This window comes from Falco cherrug, chromosome 7 (assembly GCF_023634085.1).
Source record: "Falco cherrug isolate bFalChe1 chromosome 7, bFalChe1.pri, whole genome shotgun sequence".
In the NCBI taxonomy this organism is placed as follows: Eukaryota; Metazoa; Chordata; class Aves; order Falconiformes; family Falconidae; genus Falco; species Falco cherrug.
This window is the reverse complement of record NC_073703.1, coordinates 23959008-23971705: the sequence shown is the minus strand read 5'-3', so window position 1 is coordinate 23971705 and position 12698 is coordinate 23959008. Positions and strand designations below refer to the sequence as shown.

Below are 12698 nucleotides of genomic sequence, written 5' to 3'. Positions count from 1 at the left end.
ACAAATTTCATGAGGCTACAATTTGGCTCCGTACTCAGCATGCATAAGAAAAGATACATAATAAAAATCTAGTGGGGGTAAAGGAAACTAGAGGCGGGGGGGATAGCTATGATACACAAGGTTCTTATAGGAAGAGAAAATAAATGTGGCGGTGGGAGATTAGGGAAGACAAAGAAAGGCAAGGACGTCAAAAAAGGGCTGAGGGAGAGACTCATGACATTTTCATAGTTGAGTTGTGAAACAAAGATGACGGGAAGTGCACTGATAACAATTAGCTATAACCAAAGATCTCTGAAGTTTGAAGTTTTCATCACTATAAATAATAACTACTTCCTTTAGCTTATTCAGAAGGAGATAAACTTAGGATGGACAGGGGGAAGGGGCACATTATTTCCTTTCAAAGGTTAGTGTGGAGTTGCCAAAATCTCTCAGTCAAGACAGCAGTGCTAGTAATAGTTCTTTCATGAAAATGCACTTAAAATTGAATCAAAATGAATTCAATGTGGAATCATTTTAATGAAGCAAGTGTCAAACAAGCACATCAAATTCTTAAAAACAAAGGAACTTCAAAGTTTAATTACAAAAACATTGTACAGAAAACTTGGCATCTCAACAATTCCAAACACATCAATCCAGCACATGGCTTCTGTTTTCATATATTTCTCAACACTTCTTTAAGCAACAAAAGTATTCTATCTCGCTCTTCTTCTTGACACCCACTTATTTTTTACTTTTTTTTTTTTATTCAACCAACACTGAAAAATGTAAACTGAAGTGACACTCTGAAAACAATGGAAAGACAAAAAACATTTTTACAGGGTTAATCAATGTAAATAAGAAACTTCTTACTGAGGCAAAACATTATCTGTCACATCATTAGCGGGCAAGAACTTAGTCTTCCCCCAGATGCTTTAAGACAGGTATACCATCTCCCTGCCTCCCTTGTTGGAAAAAGCAAAAGATTTGTCAGCTCTCAGCTAATAATATCACATTAAATTTCTTATCCCATAACACTGGCATGCTGCTCAACAGACTGATGTATTAGCAGTACGTCACAAACTGATAGCTCCACTGAATTTATGTAAGCAGGGGCAGCCTGCAGCCAGCCCCATACCTTATCTACATTATGTGTACGTCACAGCCTGGAACTGCATCCTTCCATTATATGACATAGCAATTTCTGGAGTTTTCATGGGATACAACTCCAGGGATTAGGTAAGATGCCAGAGACTAACTCTAGACTTCTATAAATCAACTTTTGGCTATGCAGTGCATTTTGGCCACTTCAATATAACTCAAATATCACTAGTTCTAAAAGACAAGATACACACAGGTGATGAAGTTATCGCTGCTTCTTCTGGAGACATTATTAACCTTTAGGAATCCTCCACCCCCCCAGCCCCAAGTAACTGTTATAGAATGTACTAAAAAAGTTCATGCCAACATCAGCTGGTCTCATCCATGATAAGGAAAACGAAGGTCAATGCAGCAAACTGAGATTCTTTTTTGTGAAGTCTTGAAAATGAGACCGAAGACAAGAGAAAGGAGTTTCCTCCCTGAAGGAAGACTTGCATTTACATGGAAATCCTTGCTGCTCAGCTACAGCAATAACCCCATGACTAAGTGGAGACCTGACATACAACATGTTGACCTCGAGATGGCTTCAGGCAAGAACAAAGTCCATGTGTATAGCGTGGGAAAAGAAGAAACTGCTTTTTAGTCTTCAAATACTTGTGTCACAGATACATTAAAGTGATGCTGACTGCAATGCACTCCAGTAATAAAAGCAATCTCCAATTCTTAACAGGGAAATTGTAAAGATTTCTTACGTAGGAGCAAGGAGATTGTCATGTGGAAGAGCATTTCAACCACTACCATAAAGCACAGAGATGTCCAACAAGTGCTCAACCAAAGTCTGAATTAACAGTTTGACAGGAACCAAAGGGCAGCAAATGATTTGCCTAAGTTAGTGCAGTCAGTAGATGCCTTCACCTTTGATAGGAGGTGCAGTGTAGCTCAGCAAGATCAAAGTCTAGCGTGCAAAGTCCTACCTGATTAAGTGAAAGGCCATTTAGGTCACACTGGAACATAATACGCTGAATGCTATAGGCTCCACAAGCTGTACTTTAACTGTATAAAAGGTAAAAGCACTTACAGGCTGTAACGTAGAATTCTGTGGACTGCTATGTGGACCTAACCGCTAATAGCTTTCTCTGCTCTAATAATAATTCATGCAAAAATACATGTGCTGCTTCCAGGCATATTGGTTCCCAGCACTGTGATTTCAGGAGGGCAGACAAAAAAATGCAATCCCCCTGCCCGCTTCTGTTTTTATAGAGTAATGTTCTCACCATGAGATCATTCTCTTAAAAACAAGGCAGTACCATTAAATGAGACTGAGCAACATATCAGATGAAGGGGAAGCTCTGTGGTTTAAAAATGGAGATTCCTATTTTCCCTGCTGAGAATGACTAACATTTCTCTTTCTTTCTTTCTTACCATTAACTGTGTTCTAGTAAAATGCTCCACCAAACATTTTCAAGAGATAACAGGAGCCCTTCACAGAAGAGCAGGACACTATGTGCAAGAGAGGTGCTTGAAGAGACAGAGGAGAGAAGAAGTCTGTCTCGTAGCAGAATCAAGTCACAAAGCATCAACCACAGCCAGTCTCTAGCAGGGAGCAAACTCACATTGCTGAAGTTGCGGGCTAACACAAAAAAAACCAGGATTCTGCTTAAGAAAAGCTTATATAAACATAGCAGGGAGGGTAGGACAAGACAGTGCACCAACGAAGACTGCCTATTATAGCAGAGAACACAAGCACTGCTGTCCAGTACTGCAAGTATCAGATAACAAGATCAAAAGAAGAAAACTAAAGCAGAGGAAGGTAATCCCGCAAGATAAACATGAAAGCAAAATAAAAACCACTAGAAGACGTTAGGCAATATAACAGATCAAAATTATTACTACAACACACAGGCTGACCATTCATTTCACAAACTGCGAGATTTCATCTCCATAGTCAGCCAGTCCACAGAACATATGCACCCTCACACTCCGCAAAATTAATAAGAAACTGAAGATTGCACAAAAGTTGCATGCTCTTAAATGTTTACACAGAGGACAGTTCCAAATGTTTAGTGGGTGGTATCTGTGGCTTCTTAAGACCTTTTAATGCATCGATCTGTTTGTCTCACTGACAAACCACAAAGGCAGGGACCAGGACAAACCTGTGATTCTGCCTCCCACCCCTAGTCTTTCCCTCATGGCTTCTTATTCCACACTGGCCAAAAAAATTTTGTAAAGCATCCCTGGGTCACAAGACCTGCAGATGAAACAGAAAAATAAGTGTTAGTCCTGGAAGACTGTAATCGTCTAAATCGGCACCGCAACATTATTTTTTGCATGATTTATCTGAAAACATAATATTAGTAACTATAGCAAAGAAGCCTACAGAGACAGAACTGTAACTGAATTCCTGTTTTCATCCAAAGAACAGAGCGCTAAATAACAAAACCCTTCCTCTTCTCCCCCACATACTGCTTGCACAAAGAAGTTCTTTACCATGCAGTAAAAAAACACCAAAACACAAAACCCAGTAGAGTCAAATAGTCACTAAATACAATGTACTAAGCCACTAAAAAACCCCCTCAGTTCTATGAAATAGTGGCTTTCAAGAGCATCATAATAAATAGATTTTTCAATGAAATTATTTGTAATGTGGCTCAACCTCAAACAGACCATTTGTTTGATAAGAGATAACATTTAGGAGAATTAATATACTTCATACACATGTTAAAAAAGGGATAATGATGACAACAGTTCGCTGGTACAGTTTATTAGATGTCAGCTGAACCTTTTTATGCAAAGCTTCCCTCTTTTCTAGGGAAGCTCTACGTTTTTCAAGGTTTGCATCCAATAAAGTCCCACTTTATCCCTTCTAAGATTTTTCCACAAAATATAATCACTGCCAAGAAATGAAGAATAAATACATGTCAGTGTAATTAACAGCCCTATGAAATACCTGATTATATCTAGTTACATACATGTCTTTATATAATGAAACTAGGTGATCATTAATCACATTTTTAATTGTTTCACACTGTTTTGCTCCTGGAACGAGGGAAGATATTGGTGGGAGGGGAAAGAAAGGAATGAAGTCCTATTTTTGCACTGTAAAATAGAAGGAAGAATTCTAAAGGAAGAATTATTTTTTCCAAACCAATGACAGCTGAATCTAGTTTACCCAAGAAAAAGTTACCTGCGTTTTTAGGAACATATAAATTGTTCATCACTTAGGAAATATGAATCCACCTGACATGAGAACTGAAGTCTAGATTTTAGCAGCCTTGATATAATGATTTTTCTGGCAAGGTCCTTAAAGGACAAATATCTGTTTCAGGGCCTTGCATATCCTTCTAATAAGTGATTGATGAGAAACTCTTTTCCTTCTTATGCATTCTGTGAAACCTCCATCCCCCAATTCTCTTTCTGAGCCTGAATGCCAACTGAAAACAGTACACAAAAACGAGGACGTTGATGAGCTACTGAAAAATCTGAGACCTGGATATACAAGCTGTTCCCTTCATAAATAGCAGCAGTAAAGGCACTTCTTCATTCTGCTCGGAGCTCACTAATCTCTTAGAACTATAGTCTGTTCCATCTGGCTACCCTCTAGAAGGACAATGATCTTTTAGCTTAAGCCACACTTTAATGGGGAACATGTAATTAACTGTTCTACACAGTATCATGAAAGGTCAGAATCAGAAAGGGTAAAAAGCCCTGTCTTCGTATTTGCAGACAGCAACAATCATAGCTTTACTTGCATTTCTAAACACCGTTCAAGACATATACATGATCTCTACATAATCAATGCCTAAAGAATGGAGGTATGCACACAGTACATCTTTGTTGATTTTTCTACTCAATTCCCCCATTACAGTTTTCTAAGCTGTTGAACAGAAGCAAAACCACAGAATCATTAGCTCAGTAATAATTTACGCATAAGCCATATGATCATTAGACTCTCAGCAAATGCTATATATAGTCTGAACCACACATCAGTATTTCATTTACATGTAAACCTTTGTAACCAGAACAGTTTTGCTACAGGTGCTACAGAGCAAGTAGCTGTAAGGTATTTTCAGTTTAACAGAGTTGAGTTCACCTGTAACCTCCTGAGACAAAAAAAATATCTCTGTGACCACTGGAATCTATAATTGATGCAGATTTTTCAGATTTACTTTACTCAGGAAAAAAGGAACCTTCTTCTAAATTAGTCACTCTGTAAGGGTTTTGGTTTGTTTTTTGTTTGGTTGGGTTTTTTACACTATTCCATCAGTATTTTCATTCAACTTGCACACACACAATGAATAATAATAGGACAAACAGCTAATTATGTCTTTATACAAGAGATCTTGGGGCTAAAGTGAATTTCAGAATCCTTTAATGTTGTTGGATATTTTTAAGCCCCTTTGACTTTCATTAAGTCAAACTGCTCCTGTGGCTTTGAAGAATAAAACTTTTTGATTGTACAACACAATGATCAGCACAAGAATCAGTCAGAACAAGTGCCAGAGGTACAAAGTAGACACCAAACAAAAGCAGCCTAAGAGCAAACACTTACCCAGTCACTAGCGTTCAAGTCTGTTTACTACATCTCGGACTGTGGCTATGAGGTTCTCATTCTCCTGTGGGTTAGCCATAATAATACTGTGCAGCCTATTCATGTAGGAATCAATAGTTTCCATCGTGGGTGTTTCCCCGCTACCTATAGTTAACGTAGTAAAATGAGCACAGAATATTTAGACGACAGCAGCAATTACAAAAAGTTAAGACGATGCTAAAGGCAATTTGTGCGTACATGCAAACTGCTATAGGAGGTGATTTTGCCATGCACCACCTCTTGTGACAGATTCTGTAAAGTGATGTCCTCCTAACTCCACAAAGTGAGTAGTTCCAAGGATATCAGGACTAATGAAGCATGGTTCTCTTTGATTTGGGTCTCAGTTGATTATAACAACTGGGACTGCATTCATAGTATCTCAGTGGATTCCCTGGCATCTGACAATACAGATGCAGACTTTCTTTAAATCAAGGAACTTGCAAGTTCTGTCTTTTCTATTTAGTAACATTTTCACAAAACAAGTGAAGGAGAGCAAGGACTGAACATGTGTCTCACTTTATTAGGAAAAGTAAGAGTAGGAAGAAAAAAAAAAGCCATGTTGAAATAAAGCACTGACACTAAACCTTTCTCTGCATGCATTTTAAGATTTCATTATCAAATACAAAAAAGCTCAGAAACAGCCAAGACCACAGAACTACAACAGTAGGACACGCCTTGTAAATACACAACATTTATATAAACATAAGAAGATAAACTTAACATATCAGACATCCATAAGGGGGGAAAAAAAAAAAAGTCTCACCTGGTAGCGGGACTCCAGCAAAGCTGGTTGTGAGTGCTTGGCGTAAAGTCTCTAGATGCTGTTGCAGCACTGTGTTACGGCTCCGCTCTTGTATTACATCAACCTCCAATTTCTCCACTGCAGTCCGCATACTCTCAACATGTTTCTGCAGAGCAGCATTCCTCTCCTCAAACTCCATGTTGGATTTACGCAGCTGCCGCAGCTCAGCTTCACGTGCTGTGAATATCAACCCATCCCCATGTAGTCAAAAAACTATAAAAAACCATATCTATGATTGGTAGGCAATAAATCAGAATTTTCTAGAGTGCTCAACTGATTATTACAAATGGTGCATTTTTGGTTTATAGATGAAAATGCATCATGTCGTGGAGTGCCAACAGTAGTACTTAAATAGACTTGGGGGGCAGGGGGAGAGTAAAGAGAGAGAGAAATTAGAAGATATTCAAAGCATCAGAATGGAAGTGAATAGCAGAATTGATTAGGAAGGAATACTGCAAGACTGACTTCAAATGCATTCAGTATGACCTAGCTTAGCAGCAGTGGTAAGAGGCCTACAGAGAAGACACCCATTACAAAAATACATTTCTTTTCATCATCAGGAAAAGTATCTGAGTCTGAAGTCTGTTCAGTCAAGAAAGTGTACGGGAAATCTGGCAAAAAAATCCTAAACTCTTGGGACATGCAGCTACAAAACCCAAACAGAGTAACAGAAAATCTATCAGTGTAATCTTCCAAATATCCAGAGGGAAAAAAATAAAATACTGTTATAAGTAGCCTCAATCATCATCATGGTACATCTTAGGTATTTCTTAATCCTACAGAACAGCAGATCCAACTTGGAATGGCTAGAATAACAGCAAGCGGAGTTTAACATTAGAAATATTCTCCAAAAAGAACAGTTTTGGAAGACAAAGCCAAGAAAAACTGCTGTTGCAGCCACTGTGTTCATACAGAGGTAAGGTAATAACAAACACTAATAACTCTATCCAAGATATTACCTGAGCTGCGATGGGACAGTACAAGGACTCTTCAGCTGGGCAGCATGTAGCAAAAACTTTGGAAAAGCAAAGAAGGGGCCCTCTAAAGTTTAATTTACCTTTACTATGATTCAGGAACTCTTCCGTGAAGATTGGAATATCAAAAACAGATCTCTCCTTTGTATCTGCTTCTTTCTACAAAAGAGAGTAATATATAGCTAAATACTGCTCGTTTTCAGGAATTCATGAAATTGTTTTGATCAAGAAAATGGAAAGAGAAGGGAGACCAAAAACTGAGACAGATGAAGAGCTGGGCAGACGGAAGACAATTCCAGCTACTACCAAGAAAGGCCAAAGGGTAGGTCTTAGCTTTTTAATATATAGGTTTAATAAAGGTCAAATACCATTATAAAGAAATACCATATAATGTACTAAAATACACACTTTCACCCTAATGACATTACACATCAGGATAATTTGGTTTTAAAACTATCAGAATTCATCTATATTTTCCACTGGAAAGCATTCCACCATCAGCCAACTGACACATCCTGAAATAGTCTATACAGGAATATCAACAGGAGATAAAGCGACCAAAATGCACCGGAAGTTTCCTGATTTTTTGTCTCGCGCTTCCAAAGCAAAAGAGAAAACAGCCAGGAAAATCAACAGCTAAAGGAAAAATAAGCAACTCTTCCACAGTGCACCAATTCCGCATGTCTGTTTCCCAACTGGAAGAGATGTGCATTTTGACTCTGAAAGAGATGGGAGCTGCACAGTGGTTCAAGCAAGCCACACCTTTTTTAAATGATGTTGATGGATGCTGCCACTATTGAGAAGGAAGTCTATAAACACGATTTGCAAGAGTCTATGGAGAAAATCTGCTTACAGAGTACGTAGTATCTTGGAAGGCTAAAGGTGAATATGTATAGGTATATTTTGCTCTTAGAAAGCAGTCGTTCACTGTGGCTATGGCAATAGCCAATGTATGGTTTGTGACTATAGTAGGCTTTTTTTCTTTCAAAAAAAACACTTTTAAATCAGGAAATGCTCTATAACTTAGTCCAAAAGCATAAAAACCTTTATTTCACTGAGGGAAAAAGCCTACCACAATATACCTTAGTGACCATTTCTGCATGTCAAAAATCAACAGGAATTAATGCTTGCTTTAAAATCTGCATCGGTATTGACAAAGCCAATGCAAATTTGGTTTGATAAACTGCAGCAACTACAATCAACCTGTTACTTAATACAGAAAACAAAGTAAAGCATAAGAGAATGCCTGTGGAGAACAAAAGCTTTTCAAACCTCTCAAATGCCATAGTTGATAACACAACACAAACTGATCCTCCAAAATTATGCAGTGTCAAACATCATTTGGTGCCCAGAAGAAAACGTAGATGCTTAACAGCTGCTAAGGAAATTCTGGCACCCAGAATACCACATTTGTGTCTTGCCACAAAGGGCACTTTGGGTGATCTGGCAGTCACTTGGCAGTCAACCAAGGCAAGACCAGATGGAACTTCAGTACCTTGGGTCTCTACCTCAGGAGACTGTCAATTGATTGGGTTTTTTTTAAGTAAAAGAGAAGGTGAATATTATTGTCTGGTATAATTACAGCTAGGAAACTCTGTATGTGCTGTGAGAATTTACAAGCTCACTTGGCTTTAATCAGCTGAAGATATGCTAGAAACAGGTGGGACTAGAGGGACGGGAAACAAACCTTCCCAGCTCTGTGAGATATAGTAGGGTGTTGCTAGAGGATCATGACCACACATTCTTCACTGAAGTTTTGATACTTGATAGGGAAAAAGTCTCAAGAGTATGTATTTAGAAATGAGAAGTCATGTACAGAAGTGTGCACAACACATTCATTTTGTCTGAACACTCCCTAGGTGGCTAGGGATTAATTTCACCCCGTAATCTAGGATCTCAACATTAATGTGCACTAAGAAATGTTGGCAGTTATGAAGTTCAGTTAAAACACTAATGGGACATCCATCTTAGATATTCCAATTCACGCTTACTATTGCTACTTGCATGCAAAGAGGCACTGGCTCTAGTCATCACTGGCTCCTAGACAACAGATGGTGGAGAAGAGGGTACTGTGAAGAGGAGAGGTTATTCTGTTTACAGCTCTAGGATACAGGTTTTTCAGGTAAAACAAAAAAATTATTAAAGCAGTTAGATGAAACTGATCAGCTTCTGAAAGGCAACCAAGAAATTCAACTAAACAGAAGAGTAATAATGAATACCATCCGTGCTCTACCATTGCAGAATACATTACCCAGCACATAAAAGATACTCTTGAGAGCTCTGAAGCTTAAGGCATTCTGAGGTTCACTCAGCGTTAAAATCATAAGGTTTTGATCATCTCCTACTAAATAGGCCCAGTCTGTTCAGGTTACATACCATTTTGTCATCCCTCAAATCAAAATAGAAACAAAATTATTGTTTCTCCCATTTGCCTTAAATAAGATTGAGATGCTACCAGAGTGTCAACTATATAATACCATTCTCATCTGGTTATTAAAACTGATGCTGATCTTTGGAGGTTCTGGAACAAATCAGACTTGAAGTTCTTAGAGACATGGTAAAGTATGGTACAGAGAAAGCTGAGATGTTGGGTGGGGGCGTTTAGGCTCATCCTTCCTTGTATGGTCAGGTGCAGGCAACGTAAGGAACAGATATAATAAATATACTACTCCATGAAAAAAATGTTCTCAGAGTAGATTGTTTTCTTCTTGTGCACTTACACCATGGCAGCCATTTCCCTGTCTTCAAAGGCTGTACATACTAGCAGGCAATGCCTAATCTCCCTGACACGGTGTATAAATCTTTGAAATCTTGCCAGCAAGATGTTGTGTAATTGACTGCATGAAGCTAGACCTACTCTGATTCTAACAGTTTGAGGAAAGAAGCAATAACAGAACAATGGAGAACAATCAACAATGGTTTGGCCACTGATGATGACAATTACTAGTTCTAGTGTATATTGCAATATGTCATATTTATGAAGCTAGGATTTGGAGGAAGAAAAATGTTCTATTTTATGCCCACAGATGAGCTCATTAAGACAGCATCTCCATGTTTTTAATGGCTATATCCGCCTACTAAAAGTTTCCTCTCTCCTTCCCAAGATTCATCCTTTTTTTTGTTGGTTTTTTTTTTTTAATTATACTTAGTATTTGAACTGTACATTGCAATACTTTTTGGAATTCATCTCTATATACAATATTTAAAATTAGTTCAACGCTGATTCACTGAAACTAAATCATGAACACCTAAGTGGAGTGAGGGGAAAAGGAAAGGTTTCTTTGACCATATGTTCTTATATTCTCTCAATAAATAATTTAATTGGCTCATATCTGGTAATCACAAACACAATAATAATAGTCAATGTGGATAAGCGAAAGCAGCAAGACAACAAAAAGCTTTAGTCCTGCTTCCAGTACTAACCTGAGTGTATTATTTGTAAAAGCAATCTAAAACTTTTCTGCTTGTTCTTTGCCTGTACAGGATTATAATACTTCTCCCTTGCAGAGAAGATGTGAAAGCCTATCGGGGATAAGCATGTGGAATTTTACAATATAAAGGTGAAAAATGCTGAGCAAACATGCAGCCTTTCAGAACAGGATGCCTGCCTAATGTGTTGCTAGTTCAACTATGTAGTAACTACCTGATGAGGCTTAAAAACCCCACAGGGTATGGAGGATTCCTTTATAATGGCATTTATGACATCAGATTTCAGCAACCTGTAGTTTGCCACCTCTATAATTTAAAGGTTATGTAAACATGGCAATTAACCTAGAACTTGAAGCCTTCAGTATTCTGGTTTTTGTACAAATAAAGACAAACTTAGACTGAGTGATTAAAGAATAAGAAATTCTGGGGACCACATACTTCTTCAAATTAATCTCACTGCAAGTACTTCCTTTGAGAGTTAATAAAAAGGTGTATCAAAAACATGAAACCAAAGCATCTTCCTGGAAGTGAAATTTATTTTCCTTAGACAAGACCAGTAGCTGTCTCTCAGCAGTGCACAGCCTTGTCAGTTCATTAAATTTTCTGCTTTGAAAAATTTCAAAGTAAAAATTTTGCAAGTTGAACGTCTAACATACTAGATACAGCTCAATTATACTGACTTACATCCATTTATTTAACATTACAAAACAGATCTGTTTTAAGTATAACCTACACTCTCACTCTATCCTAGATCATTTGTGCCTGCCCAAGACTTAGTAAATTTAGTTTTCACCTTACTAGTGTGAGCCTAAGAGTACTCGGTTGCTCCTTTTGATCAGAAACTGCATAAGCAGAATTCATACTCTAAACCTCTAATTAGGGTCTTCAACTGGCATAAACTGGTTTTTATTGACTGCACTAGAAACTTTTGTCATCTGAAAATCTACCCACTGATGTAAAGGGTAGAATGAAGAGGTTTACCTCATGATCATGGGCTGGCTGTCTTGCTCCATCTGAAAAAGAAAGAACAAACAAGAGATTCCCCCAAACCCGTAAGACTTGAGAAAACAAAAACCAAATTAAAGCAGCTACACAAACATAATCACAGAACAGTTATAGACCAAAAACTTGTGCAGCTTTCCTAGTAAGTCACATAGAAGCTGTGTCTAACTTTGGTGCTTTTAATGCAAATCCTCCAATAAATTTATATAGTTAAATTTACATAAATTAATCACTTTACACACAGCTGATACAAATGCCATAGAAAGAGCAAATCCACTTTTTAACAAGCCTTTAAATCAAAGGCTTTAAATGAGTGTCAGTTTACACAACTAGTTGTGAATCTTCTGTTGTTCCAGGCACATATTTTTGTCCCATTCAATACCTTGTCTGTGTGATTTGCCTTTTTGTCTGTCCTGTGCTTTCCTGCTAAAGACTTTGTAGGCTTCAGTCTTCTGATACTGCTCCAGCTCCCGCATATAACGCTCCTTATCTCTATCTGCTTCATCAAGGTATCGCTGAAACAAAAAAGTCCAAGAGTTTCAGGGAGTTTCCTCCCCTTCAGGAGGAAGGGAAGAAAAACAACTTGTCAGATGAAGTGCTGATCCATTTCACCTATGCAAACAGGAAAGGAGTGAAGAAACAATGAGAATGTACGTGAGATGCAAAGATATAAGACTTCTGGATAATATTACTGCATTCTGGTGTCCTTTTTTTTTTTTTTTTTTTTTTTGTAATTCAAGTCACTATTCTGTTCACTCTTTTTTGTTAGATCTAGAAGTAACCTGCTACTAAGCTACTCAATTGAACTGAATATCACCTACGTAGG

General features: G+C 37.9%; 1 protein-coding gene across 7 annotated transcripts in view; it reads right to left on the bottom strand.

The window, feature by feature from the left end:
- Window positions 1-492: 492 nt before the first annotated feature.
- Window positions 493-12698, bottom strand: part of HMG20A (high mobility group 20A) — a 43764-nt gene continuing 31558 nt past the window's right edge. For all 7 annotated transcript variants that reach the window (XM_055716076.1, XM_055716077.1, XM_055716074.1 and 4 more), the window contains 6 exons: window positions 12255-12387; window positions 11852-11883; window positions 7525-7600; window positions 6429-6644; window positions 5627-5770; window positions 493-3325 (listed from right to left, as the gene is read on the bottom strand). In XM_055716076.1, the coding sequence (XP_055572051.1) occupies window positions 5634-5770; window positions 6429-6644; window positions 7525-7600; window positions 11852-11883; window positions 12255-12387 (594 nt within the window). In that variant the 3' untranslated portion in view covers window positions 493-3325; window positions 5627-5633. The remainder of the gene's footprint in view (window positions 3326-5626; window positions 5771-6428; window positions 6645-7524; window positions 7601-11851; window positions 11884-12254; window positions 12388-12698) is intronic.